This window comes from Hippoglossus hippoglossus, chromosome 5 (genome assembly GCF_009819705.1).
Source record: "Hippoglossus hippoglossus isolate fHipHip1 chromosome 5, fHipHip1.pri, whole genome shotgun sequence".
Lineage (NCBI taxonomy): Eukaryota > Metazoa > Chordata > Actinopteri > Pleuronectiformes > Pleuronectidae > Hippoglossus > Hippoglossus hippoglossus.
Window position 1 is genome coordinate 4,402,072 of NC_047155.1, and position 24,966 is coordinate 4,427,037.

Here is a 24,966-nt window from a genome sequence, read left to right on the forward strand (position 1 = left end):
GCAAATCCCCTTTAACAAGACAACGACATGGAACATAAACATAAGTGATGAAGAATGGGGAGGTCCAACCGGGGCCGGCTTCCCATTTGTCAACAGTAAGGTACATAGAACATGACAGACAACAAAACAAAACACAAAAAAATAATAAGCGACGACAATAATACATTTTTAGACATTTCAGAGTTCATGTTGGAAATATCAGGGACCTTCATGTCTTAGTACAAAATCTCCCAAAGCATCAATTATACTCATAATAATAAAAAGCTTTAATATACAGTTTAGTAATACTGCTTCAATTATAGTGTGCAAGAGATAAAACGTTCCGAAAGCAGATTGTGCAGAGCAGCTGTGTGTGTGTGTGTGTGTGTGTGTGTGTGTGTGTGTGTGTGTGTGTGTGTGTGTGTGTGTGTGTGTGTGTGTGTGTTACTTAAAATAACAGTAAAACATTTTTGGGAAATCCCCTTGCTTCTTGTGTCAGACTGAACAAATGAAAACATACAAAAGTGATTTTTGGTTTTAAGATCAACTTTACATATAGAACAAGTAAATCAAAAAGCTTTGGAGTTGGCAATGTTTTTTTTTTACACTTTTGATTGACCATCACAACAAGAGGATTTACCAGAAATGACAAACTATTCCTTTAAGGTATCGAAGAATAAAATCGGACTCCTGTGGACTCTCTGCAGCGCCCATCTGTCTGTCAAGTCATCCAATGCATAAATAATTCTGCTCGGTGAGGAACCCACGAGGTGAGGTTGTGCCAGAAGCTCCCAGTATACCAGCTCCTTGTGAGATCATGGGTCTCTCTCATGCTGTAATGGCAGTCTGGTGGTTGTCGGGTCTTTCTAACCCTTGTTTGTTTTGTGTTGCGGTCACCAAACAGCGCGAGTAGAGCCACATCTCCAGCCTGTAAGAAGTAAGTTTAAAGTACGCTTCAAACAAAGCGCTTGTCGGTTCCTCTAACACCGTCTGAGACGACCTCCTGTCACAGCTTTCCAGCAGCAGACTGTGAGGAGACTACGTTTTATAACTTTCCACTGTTACACCCAGTTTAGTGGGTGACCGGACAAGTGTGTCACTTTTCACGTGCAACACATTCAGTCTAACCTTTCGTGTGTAAACGTTGAAAACAGTTTAAAGCAGATACACTTTGACTTTCTGAGGTATGAAGTGAGGACTTCAGTGAATGTGCACATGGCTTAACTTTTTATCGGCTTGTAAACTGGTATTTGGTGTGATCACTGTTCAAATCAGACAAATCTCCTCCTCTCTACATGTTGCGTTTGTCCCGGTGTGGAGCGGTTTCTAAAAGTTTGCTTCGTTATCTTCTTTTGAATGATTCGTCGTGTCTTGATGACAGCAGACTCCTACTTCCAGTGTGACCAATCAGAGCCGGGACTCTGAATCCATGTGTTGATTATGCCTGTCACATGACGACTCCACCTGCCAATCAGCTCCCATCAACCACCAAGGTGATGATGAACAGTCACCCAGCTGTTCCCTGTCGACCAATCAGCCGGTGAGCTCCACAGGAAGTTCCCGGCTGCACAGTGCCTCCCACTGGCGAGCGAGTAGCGAGATCAGCCTCTCTCTGCTGTCGGCTCCTGGGACGAAGACGCACCACTGGACCTCACCCTCGGCCCCCCCGCCAGCTCCGCCGCCTCTGGGCAGGGCTTCTTCCCCCCCTGCCGCAAAATGGTCCATGGTGAGGTGGCAGAGCAAGTCAGGACCGGGCAGGTCATCGAACACCAGTGTCAGAGCCTGAGGGTACGTCTGGTAGCCCAGCAGGACGCGGTCCAGGTCCCGGATCCTTCGGGCCTCACACAGCTGGTACCGCTCCCTGCAGGAGAACATGATGAGGAGGATGAGGATGAGGATGACGACAGACATTAAGGTCAATGAACATCACTCTGAAAGGAAACAGCTTCAATCAATGGATCCTATTTTTCTTCTTAATCACGTTTAATGTAACAAAAGAGATTTTTAATGCATTAACAAAGACATTTACCTTCTCAAATGTTGTATGGCAAAACAAACCAGTAGTTTGATTATTCAATCGGATATTTTTAAGATTTAAACAAAAGGACAGAGCAAAACAATCATCAAAATGTGTCTATATGTAAAAAAAGTGTCTCAACAAAAGGTCAAACCAGAAAGATTTAGCCCTGATAGGAGCTGTTAGTGAGTTACTTGTAAATAATAAATATACTCTGATTAATATGCATTTCTTTCTCTGCCACAGTCTGCAGTTCTTCCTCCCAGTGACTGACTCAATGCTTCACCGCTCTGTTTTCAGGCTTCAGTGAATATTGATTTAAACTGGGGGGGGTTTTCCTGAGGGCTCTGGGTCCCTGACTGAACTGTCTACACATCACACTCAGTATCTCGTCTGCCAGTCAGTGTCTCCTCTTCTTCCTCTTTTCGTCGAGCAGACACACGTGAGGGAACCGTGCTTTTTTTTTGTTTTTCTTCCAGGGGAATCGTCTATGTTTAATTGATTTTACTGGTTTATGTGTTTGATGTGAGGCTGGAACCAGTTCGGCTCTTCACTGACTCACTTGAGCTGTTTTCAGACATGACCACCGGGTAAAATTTTAAAGTTTACCCAGAGTTTCCTTTCACACATGCACAACACAGCGGGAGGTTTTCTGCACAGACGCGTCCACAACAGCATCAAATCCTCTGCATTATTCAGGCGAGAGGTTGAGCAGCCGGCTGCAGCAGACAGAGACAGGAAGTGACTCTGCTGCGTAGGTCATGTGATCGTGTTTACAACACCCTGTCACCATTCACTCTCTTGACATCTTCTACGTGTGTGTTGCCGCTTTTTAACTGGGACGTTGTTTACTTTTTGTTTACTTCATTTTTGCTTCTGTCGTGCGTTAGAAGCGTCATCAACCCCCCCCCCACTCGCTTGCAGTGAATCCAGGGGAGGATCCCCTGCTGTGTTCACACATCGATTTCTCCTGGATTTCTATGGACTTTATACTAGGAGGTCAGCCGAAGCATCTCACTCAGACATTTGAGGAGAAAATACAGAGGATCTGCGGAGTCCAGTGAATGTCTGAAAGCTGCTTTGGTTGTATACAAATATTTAAATGTGATTATATGGGGGAGGGGGCAAGGCTTCACAAGTGCTCACCTGGAGGGAGGTTCTTTTGCGAAGTCCGGCAGAGGATGGCTGATGTAGTCCTCGTCCAGTAGGAACACGTCGGTGCTGGTCAGGATCAGGGTCCTGGGCTGGAGAACGGGAGACAGGGCTGAGCCTGAAGTGGAGGAGGCCCCTGAAAGGGTGGAGCCTTGGCTGGGAAGACTGCTGGGAATCTGGACCTGTAGGAAAGGAACAACAGGAAGGAGAAGGGAGGAGATATCATCAGTGTTCCAATGAAATCTGCAATAAATTATTTTGACCACTTGGGGGCAGTTAAAACAATCTGTGAACACACCAGTGAAATTATTAACAAACAAATACCCCATCTGGCATATGGAGGGTCTGAGTCATCAGCAAGAAAATAACCCTCAACTAACTTAAAGTATTAAACTACAGAGGAAGACAATCCTTACCTGGAAAACCAGAAGATAGAGCAGGACATTAAAGGAGCGTGATGATGAAGGCGATGCACTGCCCAGAGTCTTCCTCTCTGCCACAATGAAGGTCAGGTCTCCCATCTCCTCCTCACTGGGGTAAATAAACTTCACCCGGCTGCTGTGGACCAGCTCGTAGTTCTGCATCTTACCTGCAGGAGGAGACAAATTTACAAAGGTTGCTTGATAAATCAGACAATTTGTCTTAACTGTGTACACATTCTATAATAAAGACAATAAATCCAAATGATTGAATTGAAGGGGACAGCTGGGTCTTCGTGGAGGTATGTTCTCCACTGAGTGACATTATAGTTTGTCTCTAATATGGTTTTCTCCCAAAAAGTTACATTGATAAAAAGACTTTCTCCCTCACTGAAGAAAATTCAGATTTGAGATAAACACATAACTTTTCCCCTTCAGCAGATCAATACTGGTGCATATACAATAAGCAAAATGTCCTTTTAGTGTCTGGGACATTAAGGTAGGAGGTTAAAAAAAGACATCTAATCTATTCTCTGAACCAGCCTGGCTACCTGTGTTTGTGTTGGTGAACTGGGAGTAGAAGTCCTGATCTGATGGCTCTGGAGGAGGAAGCTGCTGCTGCTGCAGACTGAGTGCTGACATCAGCTCCTGAAGAAAGACGCCCGTCCCATAACTGTCCCTGCTGAGACAGCACACGATGTGATCGGCTGAACGACCTACAAGGAAACCAGAACCATAGAGAGACGAGAGAGTGAATCATTTAACAGCAGTTCAATATTCAAACTAATACGAGCTCTGCAGACACTGGGGGCAATGTGTGTGTGTGTGTGTGTGTGTGTGTGTGTGTGTGTGTGTGTGTGCGTGTGCGAATCCACTGACCTACAACTCTGAAGTACTGGTCGAAAAGTCCAACATTGACAGACAGCAGCTCAGACAGTCTGATGGACAGACAGCAGCACAGACACACATCTGGATCTCCAGAGTCTGTTATCTCCAACACTGACAGACACAGAAGGATAAAAAAAAAAACATTTAACAAAACTGAAAGTCGACCTCTTAGGCTGTAACGTTCACCACACACCAGAATACAAACCTACGATCTTTCTGTGTAAGGGGAATCTGATATGTGAATATTGTAAACTGTTTGTTTTTTTAGTGAGTGCATACAAATGGCTTAATATGCTAATATTTTCTGACTGTGTTCATCCTACCTGAGTGATGACCGAGGGTGGAGGCGGAGTCTTCCAACAGGAAGTAGATCGTGTCATTGGAGAGCAGCAGACAGCAAGTGAGCTCAGCCTCTGGAGACTTGTAGAGAACCACAGACAGCCACAAGACCTGTCTCACCTCCTCCGCCTCAGACTTACGTAAGTAACACAAAGAAAAATAAAACTTGAGGTGGAACATTTTAAATGACAGCACAACAACATGACAACCGTCTGAAGAGCTTGAAAAAGTTTAAAGTGACCAATGCAGTGGGAGAGAAGACTTTCTTTGAGGTGGAAGGAAGTAAAATGGAATTCCAAGACAAAATGGCACAAAATATCTGGTTCCAACTTTTTTTCTTCTTGTTTTCTTACTCTCTTTAACAGTAAAATTACTCTTTGGGTTTAAAAAACAATTAATCAAGACAGGGAGCAAAGGAACACAACTACCTGGCTGTGTGTGTCCTACCAGTGCTATATATTTGTGGAAGAAGGCCAGCAGCTGCTGTCCTCTGAGGCCAACCAGGAGCTTTAGTCCTGGGGAGAGACCTGGGATGAGGTGAGGGGACGGCTGGTTCTCCTCCAGCTGGAGATGAGAGGAGTCCCAGCTGAGGGGGAGGAGGGAGGGGCAGAACAATTTCATTTTTCATCACTACACCTTGCATTCTATTGGTTGGGAAATTATCTGTTGGACTCCTTTGAATGTTTGTCACAATTTCATCGTTCTTCATCAACGAGAGCCCTGATAATATTAGTGCATAGAGTGTTGGTACAGGGTCAAACTGGGACACCCTGTACAACCTTAATCAAAATACAACGGCGATATTAGCATGCTACTCTACAGCTGCTTAACAGAAACAGTGTTTTAAATTCTACCTGCTGGAGTTGTGTGATTTCCTGCTACAACAGCACTGGTCTCTCGATCTGCATCGTTCTGGAAAACACAAACATTTGTCAAACAAGGACGTCACACTGGGAGAAGAAACCAGAGGAGACACAACTAGATGACTCAGTGAGATGAGACCTGGTAGTTCCGAGTGTATAAGCAGGTAGTTGGTGTTCACCATGTGTATGTTCTCCTTGGTGTGGACAGGTTTGGGCCAGGGCCAACAATTTGAGCCCCTCCAGGGAGCCTCTCTGCTGGCTCAGCTCCCCCAAGAAGGAGCTCCTGTCCTGAGACAGAGGGAAGAGCAGCAGCAGCCTCTGATTTCCCAGCAGCAGCTCCACGGTGTGACTCTTCCTGGACACAACATGATGGACACGTGATTGACAAGCAGGGAAACTGAAGTACACAACAAAAGGATATATATAAGATTATAAAATGTGTAAGAATCAAAAGTGCTTTGTGTTAAATTCAATCAATAAAGGAAAAGGTATATTTAAAAAAACAGATGAAATAAATTTGCATGTTAACAATATTATTGCCATTGAAAAAAAACTCAAATTAAAGGAAGCAAAAACAAATGAAAAGTGTAACAAATTAAAGGAGGAAACAAATAATCGTAAAATAAAATATAATGAAAGGGACGAATATTGGTACCAATCTGTTGATCTAATTAATTTCGACTAACTTTCAATTATTAAGTTGAATCAGTTAAATAACAAAATTGCATAAATCACTCAGCCTCAGTACCTCTGGTGGTGGTTTGGGCCGAGGCAGGAGGTGTAGCTGGTTCTGCCCCCGAACCGAGGAGCTCTCTCTCTGGGATGAAGCATCACTGAGCTGAGGGGCACACGGACTAGTCTGCACCAGGAGGAGGAGGAGGAGGAGTGATGGAGGTCAGCGTTGCTCCGTTCTCTCTCTGCCAACTCTCTGAAGTCCATCTTCAGAACCCAGAGGTGTCGGTGGGTGAGGAAGAGGAGAGAAGGGAGGCTGGGTTCGTCTCTCTGGGATAGGATGTCCAACGGGAGGGATTGCGTGTCGGTGGCAGAGTCGGAGGAGGATGAGGTGGGAAGGAGGTGGGCAGGGTAGCCTCCCTGCGCTCCCTGACTCTCCTCTAGCTCCCAGGAGTTGATGAGCGAACGGGGGAGGAGCTGAGGAGTACTTGGGGGCTCAGGGTCAGTGTTGGAATCTGCAGCCTGGAAAAACAAGTAGGTTTTGTTTTCACAATAAATATATACATATTGACCCAATTACTGGGTGAACTGTGTCGTATAACCTGTGCAGTGAGTTGGATCTCATCCTGCTCTCTGACCTGCATCAGCGCCGTCAGCTCGGTCCTGGTCTGCCGGAGCTCCTCAGCCTCGGAGAAAATGTACCAGCGAGTTGGACCAGACCGGAGCCCCAAGGCGAGGCAGCAGTCAGGGAGCTCGCCTCGGAAGGACAGCAGGAGCTGGGAGTACGGCAGCAGGAAGTCCACCTGCAGGCTCGACAGCACCTCCTTCACAGGCGGATTCTGCTCTAGGTCTGAGGAGAACAGGAGGACAAATCGTTTATAACCTTCAGTTCTGGTTTTCTGCAAGAATGTGTTACAAAATGTGATTTGATCTTTCTTTAAAATCACATCAGAAGATTCAGCAGACAAATATAAAAGAGGGGCACAGCCTTCATGTTTGTTGAGGCTGACTGTGTGTTTACCTGCGTCCTGATTGGTCCATGAGAAACTATTTGATAGGTGCAGTATTCCCAAGAGTCGGTCTGTCAGCACCAGGCACGCCTCCCTCTGCTCCACCTCCTCCTCTACCTGAAGGCAGTAGCACCACAGAACCCTACTGATGTGCATCTCCTCCTGCTCTTCTGCACACGGCTCCCCCGGGTGGCCGCCGGGCTCCTCTGCAGAAGGAACAGTGAGCGACATCGAGGAGGAGCAGACCAACTCCTCCACAGAGTCATCCAGACCCATCTCAAAGTATCCGTCCCCGGAGCCGGGACTGGAACAATGAGAATAAAGGAAGGAATCAGGAGTCATTCTTTTGTTCTTTAAATAATTAATGTCCTTCTGGTTTAAGAATATTTATCCATATACCCAGTGCAAACTTCTGAAAATCCAAGAAACCATTGGAGGTTTCTGGTTGAATTACCTGGGACTGTCCAACTCTGTGCTCTCCTCATGGGACTGAACCTCATTGCATTCAGACCTTGTCACATCCTTCCTCTCCTCCTGCTCGTTTCTCTTCTTCTTCTCCTCTTTCAGAGTGGCACTGAGACACTGAGAGAGGTGAGTAGTGAAGTCTTTGTTGGAGGAGAGGGAGAGCAAGTGAGAAGGAAGTAGAGGACACCAGGTGGCGCTGCACGTCGCGCAACTAATTTCAACTGGTCGGGAGGAGGAAGAGGAGCAGAGGCAGCTGGAGCACAGAGAGAAGGAAACAGGGATTAATTCAAAACTTTGTGTTGTGTCCTGAATACAGAAGAAAAACCTGATGCTGTTCTCCACTAGAGGGCAGCCGCGTCTCCTGTTGGACACATAGTGAACTACATGTGCCTCCATCTTGAATCTGAAGTGTATTTGATCAGAGTTTACTAAGAAACATCGATACAGATCAGAATAGATACATATATTCAGTCCTATTCAGTTTTAATTTGACTCAACACACAAACATCAACCAAAAGGGCTTTAGATAAAAGTATCTGCATTTAGAATTGTTTGCTTCTATTATGGAGGAAATATGTTATTTGATACTGACCAGACAGAACTAGCAGTAGCAGCAGCAGCGGCAGCGGTAGTAGTAGTAGAAGTAGTAGTACTGGTAGTAGTGGTAGTGGAAGTAATACTTGACGGAGCGCCACAGTTTGTGTGTTCAGTCAGACAGACAGCCGGTTGTTGTCTCTGCAGGCAAACACATTAGGCAACATTAGAACCCAGTTGACACAAACATAAAATCTCATTCTACCTGCAACTATAAACATTCATGTGCAGTGTCGTCAACGCAGGAAGTCGTGTTTTCTTGTTTACAGTCTATTCACACCCGCGTCAGCCGTCATCTCCAAAAGCTCTCACATCTCATTATCTTGCCAATACGACATTTCTGTCAGCGTCTTCTACGTTAATGGCCCCTTTTTAATATCTTGAAATATTTGTATTATTTTTGTTTTACTGTCATGTGAAACGATCTCTCTCACTTGGACATGCTCCAGACACTTTACTAGGGGGCTGGCAGGGAAATGTCCACAGCAACGGACTTTTGAGTTCTCGCACGCAGCCCCTCCAGAGCTCGGTGCATGTCTGAGAGCAGCGTAACTCACTTACAGTGACCTGGGTGGGTTCAGCAGACGGGAGGTGTGTGTTGGTGTTAAAGCTTTCGGGGGGAGGTGCAGCGGCCACAGAAGGGAGAACACTGGGGGAAACTGCAGCTTCTTCTCTTATCGTCACTTCTGAAACAGGAAACCAAACTGTGGTTAAATAACAGTGATGATCTGCAGAGAGTTGAGGGATGTGACTTTGCTCGGGGCTGATGTCATTATCCTTGCAATGATTTTGACATTTTTGCCACATCTTATGAATCACAATCATTTAGTTAAGTTAGTAGAGGTTAGTAGTGAGAATTAGCAGATTGTCACGTGACCTGTAGTGAAACATTAGTGAGTATCAGTCGTTGATTGATTATTCTGAAGTCCCACAGCTGTTTGTAAATCCACCACTCAATCTGTGTGTAATTGCTCTGAAATAAGTTCCCGGATGGACAAACTATGTGATAGAGACACGGTTTCTAAATAATAATTAAATATCATAATTCTGTACTTGATAATAATAATAATAGACTTGTAGATGCACCCCCCTCCCTCAGACCTGCACAGCCTGATACATACATGATTACCTTGGCTGGGGCAGGCAGCCTGCTGGGCCGGACAGGAAGAGGCGGAAGTAGAAGAGGAAGAGGAGGAAGAGGAGGTGACAGCAGGAGGAGCAAGAGCAGAGGAGCAGCAGGAGGAGGAGGAGGAGGAGGAGGAGGGGGGAGAGGAGGAGGAGAGGTGAGGAGGTGCAGCAGCAGACAGCCTGGTCTCCTCACTGATCTGACGAGAGGACAGAGAGGAGGAAGCCTTCAGAGAGCTGTGTCACCTACATCATCAACCTGATCACGTCCTAAAACCTGCAACCGGCGGCTCCATCGGCAGCAGAGCAACAGTCTGCCGCACTTTATAAAGACCTACTCCAGTAGCACAAGTACATGTATGAGGTTCTGTTGAAATATGTAAACCAAACTGAAGTTCAAGAGCTAAATCTCTGTGCTGAAAGTGATTGTTCTGTTGTAAATCATTGAAAACATTTGTGATCAGTGTTATTTCCTGCTGAGCAGCCTCGTAAAACTTCAGGAAATAATAAAAACAGCCAAGTACGACAAAGAGGGCCCAGTCTTCAAAATAAAGGCATTTGTTGCTTAAAGGTTGGGGAAATTAACACTTGAAAAAAAATGTGTTTAACTTTTCAGTTTGGTCCATGTCCCATCCACCAACATAGAAGAGGTGGTGCTTTCATTACATGTCAACTCTGCAGCTGATGTGAAAATATAAAAAGATCTGATCATTGGTCGGCAGCGGTTCTGACCCCAACACACACAGATAGCTGATAAATACAAGCTGCTGTGGTGACTGATGTGATACATGTTCAGGTTTCATAGATATGTGAGTGACTAACATGTCAGAATCACTAGGAGCCAGATCTACTGATCTCTGATTGGTCCAGGATCAGGTTAGAATCATAAAACCACCACAGCAGATGTCGGGGTTAATCAATCTGAAAACTATGATGATAGAACGCGACACAGTTTCAAGGATGTGAATTCAAATGTCACAGTCAAAGCGGCGCACAACATGAATGAATCTCCTCTGATAGTGTGAGTGATAAAACTAAATATTCAGTGCTGAGGTGAGATCATCTTAGCTCTGCTCTTTCACAGTCTCACAGACATTCAGATTTTATTTATTTATCTACACTGAATACATGAATAAAAATGAATCACTTCTTTAAACATTTAAGATTTCCATGTATTGACCATATTTCCATGTAAACAGATGTTGCAGATTTACTGACGCCTGCTCTTTCTTTTTAAGAAACCTTTTTACAATAAATACACATATATAGGAGTACAGACAAAATCAGAAACTTCTAAAATGAATTCACTTCAGTGTGACCGAGTGTACCTTCTTGTCGCTGCTGCTCATCCTGTCTTTGACTTCTTTGGCTTTCTGAATGGCTTTCAACACCTCCACTGTGTCCAGCTCCTTCTCTGTCGTCACATTACTGTCCAGACAAACCTGACGCAAAGTCACAGGATAGATGAATGGATAACAGTTGTATAATTTATTTGGTGACAGTAGTGATAGTATCAGCAATGTCACCATTATCAGCAGTTGGAGCAACAGGAGCAACAACCCTAACACTGTCATATTAGAAATACACGTAACGGTAACAGTACGGACAGAAAATATGTTAAGGTTGCCTATGTAGTAGTTCCACAGGTGTAACATGGACAGTGTGGTGGTTGTAGTGGTGAACGTCTGCTGTCATAGGAGCAGCAGTAGTACAGTAGTAATATGAACAGTTTGGTGGTTGTGTTGGTGTACCTCTGCTGTAGTAGTAGTAGTAGTAGTAGTAGTACAGTAGTAATATGAACAGTGTGTTGATGGTGTTCATGTACCTCTGCTGCTCTGTCTCCAAACTGGGCCAGCACTTTGGTTCTGTAGTCTGGGATGATGCACATGGGATTACTGGACAGGTTTAGTTTCTCCAGACACGGCAGAGAGCAGATGTTCCTGATCTCCTCCAACTGAAAACATTGAAACATTCACGTATCACTGACTCAGTTGTTAAATTCAGCATTCAGGAGACTATAGTAGAGCAATGACAGAAAATGATCAAATAGAGGTTATGTTAAATTAAATACTCAGTTTCCTTCTTTTTTTAGGGTTAGGGTTAGTACATTTGACACCATGTTTTCTTTCAGTTCCTCTAATTATAAGAATACACAAAATTGACAATAACACATTAAAAAAATATCAGGACATCCTCAGTGTGGTAACCTGGGCGAGCTGGTTGTGGCTGAGGTCCAGGTTGACCAGAGAGTAGAGCTTGGTGAGGCCGGTGAGCCGGTCCAGTTGGTTTCCAGCCAGGCTGAGGGTTTTTATGTTGCCCAGACGGGTGTGAGCAGCCTCAAGGACCCGCAGGCTGTTATAGGACAGATCCACGTGGACCAGGTTGTACAGGTGCTGCAAACACAAAAACAACTAGTTCTGTACTGTCCTTTTAAGAACAAAAAACACATGTTCTTTTGTTTTATAGCACTATAAACTCACAACATGACATTTGAATCTGGACTCATTGGGGGAGACCATCAACTGACACTTAACAGGCCAAAACATTATTTAATTTATTTAGAAAATACTATAATATTCTCATTTCAGAACTAGAGATGTTACTGAGAGTGTCTCTACTGAGCTCATGTGTTCACATACCTGGAGATTTTCCACTGAGGTCAGCTGGTTGTGACTCAGATCCAGAAACTCCACCTGTCGAATCAGTTTCTACAACAGAGAAAAATTCAGTGTCAGCACCAAGAAACTGAAAAATGGAGCGTAAACGTTTTTGTTGTTCGTTTATTTACACATCCAGAGGTTTTAGCCCAGTGTCATGACACAGGACAGTTTGCTCTGACCTCCAGATGTAACATCTCGCTGACCAATTGATGTTGACAGAGGAGCGGGTAAAGGTCTGCACAGTATCAATGTGCATCTTTAATTGAACACAAGCAAATGTAAAATCATCTTGAACTGCAGGACGCCGACTGATCAGCTGTCACAACTTCTTGGTGATTTACAGGATTTAAAGTTACTTAAGCTCATATTATATATTCATCTCAAAAACTCCAAAATTTATATCGTTTAACAAGTTCAGTTGCGTGTGTGTCTCACCACTGAGCTATCGATGGTGCTGATGCTGTTGTGGCTCATGTCCAGCGTGGTCAGGTTTTTCCACACAGGGATGACAGCAGTGACGGGACAACCAGACTCCGCCCCCTCAGGCTCCCACTGTGAGAACTCGCTCGCCTCCGGGACCAGGATCGACTGGGGGACATCATAAAGATCATAACACATGTACATCAGTGTACAACACACTTTAAACTGCATAAACATGCAGCACTGTTTAAACTTAGCTTTACCGTCATTGTTTCCGAGCAGTGGTGGATACTCATGGTCGCCAGACTCGACCTCAGAGAAGATAAACCTTGAATCTGCTGCGAGCTGCACTGACTGATCTGAAGTCAGACACAGACACACGTTAGGATTTTCTTCACATATTGGCAGAATTCAAGTTAATTTCTGAATCGCCATCTATTGTCCTAGAGTGAACATGAGGTTTGTTGAGGCAGAAATCCTGCATGTGTACAATGTTGAGGACAAACCGACGTTTGAAGTTACCTCAATCTGCAGCAATGATTTGAAAACAGACAGGTCGAAGGGGAGACTGTTCTCCTGGATGTTACTGGTTCCAACTGGACCACTGGTACCAGAGATCTGACCAACAGAGACGAAACCAGTGAGAACATTCACCACCTCTGCTGCTAAAATGAAAAAACCAGTAGAGTGTACGATTTGGATGTGAATGAAACAAAGAGATGTGTGACCTTGAGGTATCGCAGCCTGCACGTGAAGTCGAGGATGTGTCCGAGGTCGGTCTTGGCGTCTCCATTGCAGCAGGTTGGTTTGGCCAGACGCAGCTGCTGAGTGACGGAGTAAAGCTGCAGAGGGTGGAGAGAAAACACCTCGCCAGCCTGCAGCAGCTGCTCACCTACAGACACACACACAAACAAACAGAGGTGTTACACTGTGCAAGATTTCATCTGAACAACTGACATTTTTGTCGGGAAGTCAGTTATGTTGACTTCACCTGCAATGTTTTTTATACCTTGTTAAGTTATATTTGTGTAAAGGCCACCAACGGTATAACAATCTAACAATTATTTTGAGGAAAGTTGAAAGATGCAGCTGAGACTTGTTCAGCTACAACAACCAAGCCGTTAAAACTGCTATTTAAATACAAAAAAGGTCTAATGATTTAAAATGTATTTAACATAGTGAATAAAATCTGGTATGTTATGTCAACTCAGTTTTGATTTCTGGAAGACATGCAGCCTTTTTACTAATGTCCACTTCATATACACCCAAAGTATATAATTGTATATGTATTGTCCCTGATGAATAAAGTAAAGTGGAGTCATAGTGCGAGGGCATCTAGGCTCACTGCACTTTATATCTTTACTCAACAAGAGTGTATAACAGTTCTCAGTAAGAGCCTCTGCCTTTGGGGAGCATCACCACTGTGCTGAGGTAATTTCATTAACAGTTCTGGAAATTCTAGATGAGAGAAAATGGGCCACAGGAAGCGAACCTTTATGGAACAGCTCCTCAGCCAGTGCTGCTGTGATGCCGTTGATTTCCTGAAAGAGATAAACAGTCTGTTAAAACCTGGATTCATGATTATGTTTTTCCAACACACTGTTTAAAAGATAACTTCATCAACATTAACAAGAGTTCAAAGGACTTTTTAGATAAAGTGATGATATCCTGGATTAGTTAAATCACATTTAAAAACATCTGCAGAGGCCTGAATCTCCCTTCAGACATTGAACAACACTTCAACGATTTCCTTCAAAACCATGTTATGGTTAAATAGAGTTAAAGCATTGAAGCATGTGAACAATAAACACCACAACGTTTCTCTGATTATTTGGACTATAAACGTCTGGGATTTTCACGTGTTGATCATCTCACATCATATGAGCAGGTTTCCCTATTGGCTGTTTACGCTGCAGCCTCTGTGAACACTGCTCTGTTGTTCTGTCCTCATCATATGATCAGTCACTGACATCACACATCCTCAATCTACTGCAGAAACTGATCCGGAGCAGAGATTCTCAGCCTGGAAGGAAATCTGAATCTACTACTAAAAATAAACCTGTGTGAAGTGTTCTCTCACTTCTATTATATCCTATAAACACACCAGACAGTTCCTGCTACTGCTGACATGACTATCATGCTGCACTTCATAGAAGAATCTGAGCTGAGACTCAACTGAGGTTAATTAAATAGAACTTTATTACTTTTTACCTGGTTTTTACTGTATCTTACCATCAGATCAGACATTTATTTAGAAATAAGAGTTCAGTTAAATTAGTCAGGTTTTTCCTTTTCCAATTATAAAAAAAAGTGTTGTATTATCTATTAAATGTCAGAAAATGATGAAAAACAAAAACACATTTTCACAACCTTAAGTTGCTTTAACAATTAAAAACGCAAACGTGGTCAGCTTACACAAAAAAAGCAAATCATCAAATTGAGGAAGCTTTGACTAGTGAATGGTTGTTATTCTGCTTTATAAAGACATGGACCTACTGAAGGACTTTCAATTCAACCAAATTAGGAGACTCACAAGAGACAGTTTCTAGAGAAAAGACTTGTGTCAACAGTTTGAGAAACACCCCTTCCTGTTTCAACATGACATTGTGTCCATGCACAAATCCAGCTCCATTAAAAAAGCCTTTTTCACAGTTTGGTTTGACTGGGATGAACCAGAACACCGACTGTGAGCCAGAACTTATCCCCCAACATCAGTGTTGGACCACATTAATTATCATGTAGCTGCATGGGAGACTAATCCCTGCAGCCAGGTTCAAAGAGTTGGAGGGGCTTCAACTTCAAAGCCAGGCTACAATGTTGAAAGTGTCCATATACATTTGTGCATGTTGTGTACTTGCTTGCTGCAGTTTCTGACCAATACTCGATAATAATAAACTCACATAAAGGTGAAAGTGAAGGAAGGAGGCGAGCGGAGTGGGCGTGGCCTGTGGGAACTGCTGCAGCAGCGTCTGCAGGTACAGCTCCAGCTCCTTCTGACGCCGCTCCACCAGACTCTTTGAGTTCTTTCCCAAAATCTTTTTAGGAGGAAGCAGCCGTCGGTCAACCTTCTTTTCTGCCGCCAGCTGGAAGGAAACACGTATCTAGATTAAACATTTACTTTCCTCATAATGTAATAATCATTTAGATAATAACTTTTGGACTGTTGGTCGGTAGTTTCTGGGGAATTGTGAATTGTCTTATTTTTTGAGTAATCAAATAAATGGTGAGATTTATTGAAATTAAAAATAACCATTCATTGTAAATCTAGTCTGGTTTGTTCGCGCCTCATTTCTGGGAAGTTTAATCCCAAAGTCTGAACCACCTACTTTCTGTTCCATTTTTGTAACTCAGACTTTTATGCTTTAGTAAATTAAACACAACTCAAAACTATTTTACGTCACTATTACATTTGATTCAGTGTTTTGTGCTCTCACTCAAACTGAATTCAATTCAAGAACACACGGTTTGGTGAAAATGCTGAAGTTTGAGTCTCTTACTTTCTCGTGCAGGTCGTGGAAGTCACTGTAACGGTGCTTCACCGTCCATCTGTGCTCTCCATCCATCACCTCAATGATGTAAACCTGAAACACCAAATAGCAAAAGATCAAGAGAAATCAAAGACCATCTTTGATCAAACATGCAAGTTATATATATATCACCATATATACACCCACCTCTTGTCAGGCAAACATACGTTTTAAAGGAAAGAGGAATGGGAGGAAGATTAAATAGTTGGATCTGTTCTGAGATCAGTGAGAGTCTGAACTTATTGATGGTCTCTCAGCTATTTCCTCACTCATCAAAGAAATCATTAATTCATACACTCGCTATATTTAATACATGTTTAATAAAGTCGGTGCAAACACTATCTTTACTTAATTTACTTACTTATCCTACTTCTATGTTATTTAATCAGGCTCTGGTCTCCCTCCTCATACGCTTGATATTTTTAGACTTATTTTCGTTATTCGTTATTGTAACTTTGGAGCAACAACTGCCACAGTTACTTTCTGTGGGATTAATAAAGCTCTATCTTGTTTTTTTTATCTTACAAAAATCTTGTTTGCTCAAATAACTAATATTCATGGAATAACCTATTCATGGAAGTCTTGATTTTTATCATTTCAAATCCAACTGTTTCATTTTCCTGGTTCAAACAGACTTTCTCTGAACTTGTGGTCAGAAACACTATGTTAGTCTAAAGCACAACTTTGTACAGCTTCAGTTATTTATCGTTAAATCAGTATTTATATTTGGCTTCAATGCTCTGCCTCGGGTTACTTGTGTCTTTCGATCCCCTTGTACTTTAGATATTAGTATTAGCACAGTACTTCTTCACAGTGACAGCTTGTAGTAGCTCTGCTGGTTAGACTTTCATCTCACTGCATTGTCCTTATTATCTTTCTATCTTTCTATCTTTCTATCTGTGGGACTCTGGACTCTCGCTCCTGTTGAACAATCGTGTGGGTTTTTTTTTTTAAACAAACCCACAATGTGTAAACGTACCGCAACACAACATTTGTACCGTGTACACGAGAGATATCGTCCCTGACAAAGACGGAGGAAGCCGCGGTGAAGTGTGTGAACTTCAGAGGAAACGATGGGAACACTCTGTCACAGTTAGCACTAGCACGGCAGCTAGCTGTTAGCTTGTCTGTTTCCTGTAAATAACCCACCTCCGGGAGGATAAAGACACAAAGTCCGCCATGCAAATAAAAAACTAACAACTCAGCAATATGTGTGTGTGTGTGGATGTATTATCACGTCTCTGGCATTAGCTCCCGGTCACTTTGACACAGCCTCGGCTAGGCTAGCTCCGAGCTAGGCTAAGTGACGTGAGGCGGGACGTGGCTTACAGTGTAGTTCTCCACCAACTCCGAGCCGACGACACACACTTGTCTCTGCGGCAGATCCCGTGGGAAAGGCCCGGGCTCCATCCTGGGACCGAGCGGGAGAAACACACAGAAACACCCAGAAACACGTCCTGGTAACACGGGTTGGGAGGATGTGCAGCGTCTTCCCTCCGCTAGCCGCCGCCTCCCGACGCCATGTTTGTTGTGATGCTGACCGCAGCAGCTGATTTCAATTTAAAAACAACTTTATTTACAGGGACCATCGCGATCAACGCATTTTTTGTATTATTGTTTCCTATAAAATCTAATTTCTTTTCATCTTTTATGGCTCATACGACAATAAAGAGTCAAATTAATCTGTTCTCATATTTAATAATTTCCTTATAAAACTGAAATATAGAATAAAACGACTTCTTGTTATTATCAAGCAAATATCACCTAAGTTCATCATACGAATCATAAGTGGAAACTGAATTCATGAATTGTGGTGATATGACTACGTGTTGTTGTTTTTTAGGCCTGAATCTGGATGATATGGTCACAAATATAATCAAGATATAATTTTCACATGAGTCAATATCAATAATTATCACAATGTCACAGTATTATTATTTATTTTTAAGTTTACAGACTGACAACAAGGCCATGTTTCACCATTGCTCAGTATTTATGTCATGTTCTGGGGGGGGGGGGGGGGGGGGGGGGAACTGAGCAAACAATGCTATCTTCATTAAGATAATGATGTTTTGAAAGAGACCAAATTGACAAGGAATTCCATTATGTTGTACAACTGTAATAATAATAGTAATAACAAAAGTACTAATAAGTAAAATGCAATACTTAAGTGTAATGATAATAATGCTTAAGTTTAAGGAAATATAAAACAATAAAATATGTGCACTGTGAGAAAACGTACAGTGAATGGTTTGCACATGAACCAAAAAATGATGTATGATGTGTTTGATGAGTGGATTTATTTCTTCTTATATATATATTCTTAAATATCTTAAAATACATATCTTTCTATTTCTTTTTTACTTCATTCTATTTTAACATTCAGATATTTATTGACGTCACCGGGTCAAGACACAGGGAAATAGGAACTTCATTGCATTGATAACTTTGTTATTCATGTATATAACAACAAAGCCTTTGATTTGGATTTTGACCTGATGATGGCGCTGCACGCAAAGCCAGGGGATCAGCAGCGCTGTCGTAATATATGCTGACGGCAACAGGAATGTAACTGAACCAAATATCTGATGCACCAACAATTTCTATGCAAACCTCATAAAATGTGGATGAACCAGAAGAGTCGAGAGTCCGGTTGGTTGTGACTGGGCCACAGAATATTTTTTATTTTAATCCATTCTGCATTTCTGAAGATACACTCACTCATAAATGTTGGACCTACTGACAGACACTGACACCTACAGAGCCAAGATGGTGGAAATGACGAGTTTGAGACTGTAGTTCTTTTGTTTGCTTTGTGGAGACTTGATTATTTTCCGACCACAGTTTCATTTCATATTATTCATATTTCCATGGGCTGGCTGTTGTGTTTGTAAATGAAATGATAACTGAAGTAAAGTTGCTGCTGGTTGTTTCTGAACAGTGGGTCTGTTGTCAGAGGAGGGGGGGGGGGGGGGCAGCAGCTGTGGATCAGATTTCAGCTGCTAAAACTGAGGCGGAGTGAACCATCTCACTGCAGGGAGCAGCTTTGTGCTTATAACAACCCCAACACACAACCTGAAGCCCCTGCAGACCGATATACACATCAAAATATATTATAGTCATATTTAGAATAGATGCTTTACACAGATCTGTCAAAGACATTGTTGTTAAGATTGTGGTCAAACCTGAACATACTGGCTCCCCCCCCCCTCTGCATGCAAACCCCTGTGAATGGTTCCTTCCATGTGTTTATAAAGGATCTGAGAAGGAGGCAGAGCCACAGTCAGTGTTGGTCAGAGCTGAGTGCATCACAGCTGCTGCCCTGAGAAAAGATCAGCTTTAAATCAGCTACAAGAGGCTCAGGTCCCCTCAGCCGCTCACTTCAGGTCACTAATCAGAGCTGAGAGGAGCTGCCTCCACTTTAGAGAGGTGAAGAAGAGAGAGTAGGGCAGACAGAGGAGGGCGTGACAGGCAGCCAGCCGAGCAGGCAAGCTGCTGCTGCAGGGGGAGGAAGAGCAGGCGATGCACCAGCCAAAGCCAGAGGTCAAGAAAAAAAGTGACAGAATAGTGAAAAGGTAGACTCTGGGTGAGAAGGAGGTCATTTGTGATCTGAGCCAGAAAAACCAGACACCAGCCTCTCTTTGTTGTAGTGTGGGCCACCGTGTGGGGAGGAGGATGTGAAGCAGAGCAGCAGGGAGGAAGGGAGGCCACTGCAAGAAAGACGAGAAAATGCTCTCAGAGATGATGTGCAGGAGGAGCTGCCAGCAGCAGCAGCAGCAGCAGGATGCAAAGGAGGCTCCACAGAGGGACGCTGCCAACCGCAGCAAGCGTGGCTGGTCCAAGAGCTGCAGGGGGCGCCTGCAGGGGCGGAGGACAGGGGGGGGAGGGTGGTCGAGGGGGCGCAATCACCCCCACCCTCAACGTCATCATCATCATCCCCGACACCTCCAGACGGCATTGATGTCGCTCCGGCCCGTCAACGTTAAGGGGAACAGAGTGAGGGGGATGCGGGCCCCCAAGAACACCAACCAGTTTCTCATGCACGAGAAATACCAGATGCTGCACCTGCGCTCCGACTCAGTGGGGAGCGACAGCGCCAGCAGCTCCGACAGCGACACGGAGCTGACGGACATGGACTCATACCTGGGCATCCTGGAGAATGCCAGAGGAGCCCTCCTGGACAGTCCCAAACCACGCGGCTCGACGACGACACCACCAGGTCAGTTCCTGGTACTGCACGAAGACAGCCTGCGTCTGCAGGAAGAGGACAATCTGCGCCTGCAGGAGGACAGCATGCAGTATTTCCCCTCAGAGGACGACCTCAAGCAGAGCCAGAACTTCATGCAGAGGGACTTTGTTGAGTTCTGTGACATCCTGACATCCTGAAGGGAAACTCTCAGGAGGCCATTTTGTTCTCAGCTGCAAAAGACTCCAACGTTGCTCTGACTGTAAGGAGTCAGGTTTGTTCTGCTTCATGTTCACAGAAAGTAAATAAATAAATGTCCACCTTATCAAGTAATTTAGCCTTAAAAGTTGAAGGATCTGCCGGCAGACTGAGGTCATCCCATTAGTTTCCTGCAGGAGCAAAGTTGTTTTTAAATTCTTTTAAATTGAGTGTAATTTTTTTTACATTCCTGCAGTTACCTGCCTTATTTGGTCTTGTTTAGATTCTGGCTCTGATGTTAAATGAACAACAAGGGAAAGTGCTCTGAGAGGAAGTGGAATCATCTCACCCTGTCGGCTTATTTCCAGGTTAAAGACTCAACGTTAACTCCGATGTAAAATTAAATGATTTTATTAAGACGGATGTTTGTTAGTGGGATTTTTTACATGTCCTGTGTGGTCCATGCTTGCTCGTGTACATTGTGTACGGGGGCTGTAAAGTGCTGCCTTCTCTGTTGTTGTTGTTGCACACAAAGGAAGATGGGCTGGGTGGTGGGAGTGAGTCCGCACAGCCAATCAGAATCCAGCTGCCTGGATTACAGTGCATTCGATTGGCTGATGCAGACTGTCATTAATAAAATTTAAAAAAGCCTTTAACTGTAAAGACTGAAAATAAAAAAAAAAAACGGAAATAATAAACATGTGATTGATGTAACACAGGCTGAGTGGTTGTCTTTGTGGATTTAAAGAGTTTTGTTTTAAAAGAGTTAGAGGATGGGGGGGGGGGGGGGGCAGTGTGTCTCTGATCAGCTCAGGTAGAATAAAGCAAAGTCACAGTGGTAATAACTATGTGAGTGGAGCAGTGAAGAAGAACACAAACTCTTGTACGGGTTGGAGGAACTAATGAATAATAGATAATGTTGAGTTGATTGGATTCAATTTTGTCATAAAATAAAATGCACATAATACATTTGATGTGGATATTTACAAAATATGGAAGAGAAGAAAACAAAACCTGAGTCAAACCAACATGAGATGATGAAATGTGAAGAAATGAATACAGAAATAAAACAAATTAAAAAAAAACAAACAATGTAAAACAAATAATAGATCAAACTGAAACAAAGATAAAAACGCTCTAAGTTAGTTTTCATCTCTCCAGAGTGTTCCTGAACACCTCTTGACATCTGTTTCAGCAGATTTAATTGTCATGTATATTATTTATATTATACAGTTACATTATACTATACTTTTATTATATTTTACTCTTTTATGGTTTAACTAATTCAATCTATTCTATTTAATTTTATTGTTTTTATAAATCTAGTATTTGTTTCCTTATCGTTGTTCACTTATATGAGCTTTTATATTATTATAGAGAAATACAGTACATATTCCCTATATGAGATTATTTTTATTATTGTTTTATTATTTTTGGGGGGGGTTCATGGGTTTCTGGTTTCTGCTCAATTTTCTTTTCTTTGGAAAACACTTAACGTTGAAAAGTGAGATTTAAATAAAATGAATAACTATTATTATACAAATACATTATAACATTAATCTCCCCTCTACATATAGTTATTCTGCTTTCCACCCTGGCTCTGACTTACTGAACGTGTTTAGATCAAGAAGCAGGTTTATGAATTTCCACTGAGTATTAAACCTCTGCTGGTTTCTTCTTTGCACAAACACCTATAAATAGTCTGGTTCATGCCCAGTTACTGTCTGCATTCATTTGCATGTGCTGCAGCTTAATACTTCAACCTATTAGCAGTTTTTATCCATTTTTAATGATTAAAAATCTTATAGACTTTAATAACTTATATTTATTCTAATGAAAAATCTTATTTTGTACGAGAGGCGCATGTTGCTTCTTCAACAGCAGGGGAGTCCTGTTTGTATCGCAGCCATATGATCCTGTCGCCTGTATTATTGACTTTATATTTGTCTGTTCAGAAATGTCAGACAGAGATCGGAGCAGGGAGGAGGAGGATTCATTGTTCCACAGAGCGGTTGAAATGGATTACATAAAGTGGAGTGAGCTGGTCACACCCACTCAGGACGGACAGGGAGGTGTAAGCCTCTTTGTGTTTGTGTGTCATAAACTAAGAATGGAAACGGGTCAAAGTCAGGAACAGGCAGGTTTTCACTTTGATTTCTCTGCTGCCTCATGTTGTAATATGGGATAACAGCACATTACCGAGATGTTATAGTGATATTTTGTAATAACATATTACAGAAATGTTCATTTAGCTTAAGCTATGAGCTTAGATGAGGTAATCTTCTCTGTTAGCTGTAGTTCTTTCACGTTAGCTGGTCTTTGTAGATGTATTCATCTATTTTAAAGGGACGTTGGCTGTTTCTGGTTCAGAGGTTTGGTTTTTTTATGTACTGAAAATGACCGAGATACTTTATGAATCCCCGAGATGAAATGTTGTTACAGCAGCTCCATCAGGGACCAAACAAAGAATAAAACTAGCGTTCATTCCTCCGCCAAGGACGAAACAGTCATAGATAGACAGCTCACACTCTTTAATTATTTATACATAAATCTGTCCAATTTTTATCAAGTTCCATGAATTATTCTCCAGTAAAATGATCAACATTTTATAAACGCCTGATCTCACAATATTAAAGAAAGGGGAAGAACACTTTTAGGGGAATTTATTCAGTAGTTTTATGTGTAATTTTCCTTACGTACAAACAAACTTACAATCCAACAAATCATCCAAACAGACTGGGATAAAAACATAATTTCCTTGGCGATGGTAACAAGACAAAAGTCGTCCTAATCGAATGACATTAAATGAAAATAAGCAGCTGTACAGCAGATATTTAAAAAGCAGCTACACTCGTCTCAACCTCAGAACCCTGGATGTGGATTGAAAGTTCAGTTCTCCCTCTGCCAACATCCACAGCCAGCTCCTTGGTCTTAGCCACATTTATCACCAGGTGCTTCCTCCCACAACACAAACTTCTGCCAGCGACAGGACTCTGAGTTACTTCAAGAAACTGAAGCGTAGAGAGAAAAGGAGATAGCACCGTGTCTTCAGGAGCTCCCTTGTTCTTCAAATCTGTCCATGACACCCAGTCCTGAAGCCTCCCAGACTGAGGTCTTCCTGTCATATGGTCTGTGATCCATGTTGTCATGCTGGAGCCCGCCTGCATCTCCCACAACGTCCTCTCCAGCACCAATTCTTATGAAGGGGCTCCAGAAATCAAAGGACAGTATATGTTCATAGCGCCACCTGCTCAGTCCAGGTTTGCAGAGAGTCCACTAAGGAGCTCCAACATCTTCCTGGACCAGCCTCTCCATGCTCTCCATAACCTGGGAGGTCAGGGACATTGGTCTGTCCTCATTAAAGGCAGATAGACAGATTTTTTTAAGGGACTGGGACCAAGCAAAAGTTTTTCCAATCTCAGAATCTCTTCTCAGCCACAGGCTCAGGTTTAACAGGTGCTGGAGAACATGCACAGAGCTGCCACAGGTTTTAGAGCTCAAGCACTGATTCAATTGGATTGCTCCACCTTCCCCTGATGCCCTGAAGAGTCTGAGCTGCAGGGTCAGGGTGCTGTTGTCGGCTAGTGGGGGTTGCAGCGTCTCGGGGGGATGGGTGACTAAGGTGGGTGGTTGTGGGCGCTGAGTATAACCTATTGAAAAAGTGGTTTCAACTCATTACTCATTAGCTGCTTCTTCTTGTTGAGCAGGGCCTTCAGCTCCCTGGTAATGCAGTGATTGTTACTGGGGAGGCAGTGACCTCCCTTATTGTTCGACCAAATATTTTCTGAAAGGGTCGTTCACAGGTTGCTCTGCCCCTCATCAGGCTTCTGGACTTTTGACCAATCAGAGGAAAGTGGATTTTTGAGGAGGCCTGAGCAAACATTGCCACGAATAGGTCCGTTTTAAATCTTTAGAAATCTTTCAAGAGTTGCTGCATATTTAATTTTTCATCATTAAATGAACTTTGGAGCATGGAGCGTTCAGGGCGCAGCTTTAGGGCCCTGGTGCAGCTCATTTAATTTAGCTTCGGCTACATCCGTACTACAATATTTTACGTTTAAAGACAGTGTCGTCAAACTAAAACAATCTCTGTCCACGTGAGTTTGAATCTCAATCCATACGAACATGCCTGAAAACATATGACACGTGATCACTGACAAACGAATGTTGTATGCACGTGCGTCGGTGTAAAGAAGAAGAACAGCTCGTCTCCTACGCATGTAAACAGTTGCATCATTGTAAAATGCACGCTTGTCATTGGTTTTCCATATAACATTCCACACTGGTAGCTGAGTCTAATGCTGGTCATTTCTTCCAGAAGGGGGTCATGTGACAGGAGCCTGACCAATCAGCGAAGGCCTCATTGTGACAGAAATGACCCAATCAGGAAGCTGTTGTGAGTGTTTCCGTCATCGTTTCCAAACATCTGTGTTTCTGCCCGAGCAGATTTGA

The 24,966-nt window shown here is 43.0% G+C and overlaps 2 protein-coding genes across 4 annotated transcripts; one reads left to right on the forward strand and one right to left on the reverse strand.

Annotated features, from left to right (window-relative positions):
• Positions 1 to 904: 904 nt before the first annotated feature.
• Positions 905 to 17,665, reverse strand: nisch (nischarin). 3 transcript variants are annotated; one of them, XM_034584308.1, is made up of 28 exons: positions 17,460 to 17,665; positions 16,101 to 16,184; positions 15,504 to 15,686; positions 14,096 to 14,144; positions 13,332 to 13,495; positions 13,126 to 13,221; positions 12,867 to 12,962; positions 12,619 to 12,771; positions 12,163 to 12,231; positions 11,731 to 11,916; positions 11,349 to 11,477; positions 10,852 to 10,965; positions 9,528 to 9,723; positions 8,960 to 9,084; positions 8,397 to 8,539; positions 7,794 to 8,057; positions 7,351 to 7,643; positions 6,968 to 7,179; positions 6,406 to 6,851; positions 5,837 to 6,012; positions 5,649 to 5,706; positions 5,242 to 5,380; positions 4,779 to 4,929; positions 4,447 to 4,566; positions 4,119 to 4,283; positions 3,565 to 3,737; positions 3,143 to 3,330; positions 905 to 1,840 (listed from the first exon to the last, which is right to left on the reverse strand). In XM_034584308.1, the coding sequence occupies exons 1-28, from the start codon at positions 17,538 to 17,540 to the stop codon at positions 1,513 to 1,515; spliced, it is 4,581 nt and encodes a 1,526-aa protein (XP_034440199.1). In that variant the 5' UTR covers positions 17,541 to 17,665; the 3' UTR covers positions 905 to 1,512. The 3 variants fall into 3 exon arrangements, with proteins under 3 accessions (XP_034440199.1, XP_034440200.1, XP_034440201.1); XM_034584309.1 differs by lacking the exons at positions 905 to 1,840; positions 3,143 to 3,330; positions 3,565 to 3,737; ... (1 more) ...; positions 4,447 to 4,566; positions 4,779 to 4,929 and having other exon boundaries at positions 5,797 to 6,012; XM_034584310.1 differs by lacking the exons at positions 905 to 1,840; positions 3,143 to 3,330; positions 3,565 to 3,737; ... (9 more) ...; positions 7,794 to 8,057; positions 8,397 to 8,539 and having other exon boundaries at positions 9,520 to 9,723.
• A 1,750-nt stretch (positions 17,666 to 19,415) lies between these two features.
• wu:fb55g09 (coiled-coil domain-containing glutamate-rich protein 1) lies at positions 19,416 to 21,226 on the forward strand. The gene has a single exon (XM_034584312.1). It carries the CDS (start codon positions 19,860 to 19,862, stop codon positions 20,514 to 20,516), a length of 657 nt encoding a protein of 218 aa, XP_034440203.1. The 5' UTR covers positions 19,416 to 19,859; the 3' UTR covers positions 20,517 to 21,226.
• The last annotated feature ends 3,740 nt before the right edge of the window (positions 21,227 to 24,966 follow it).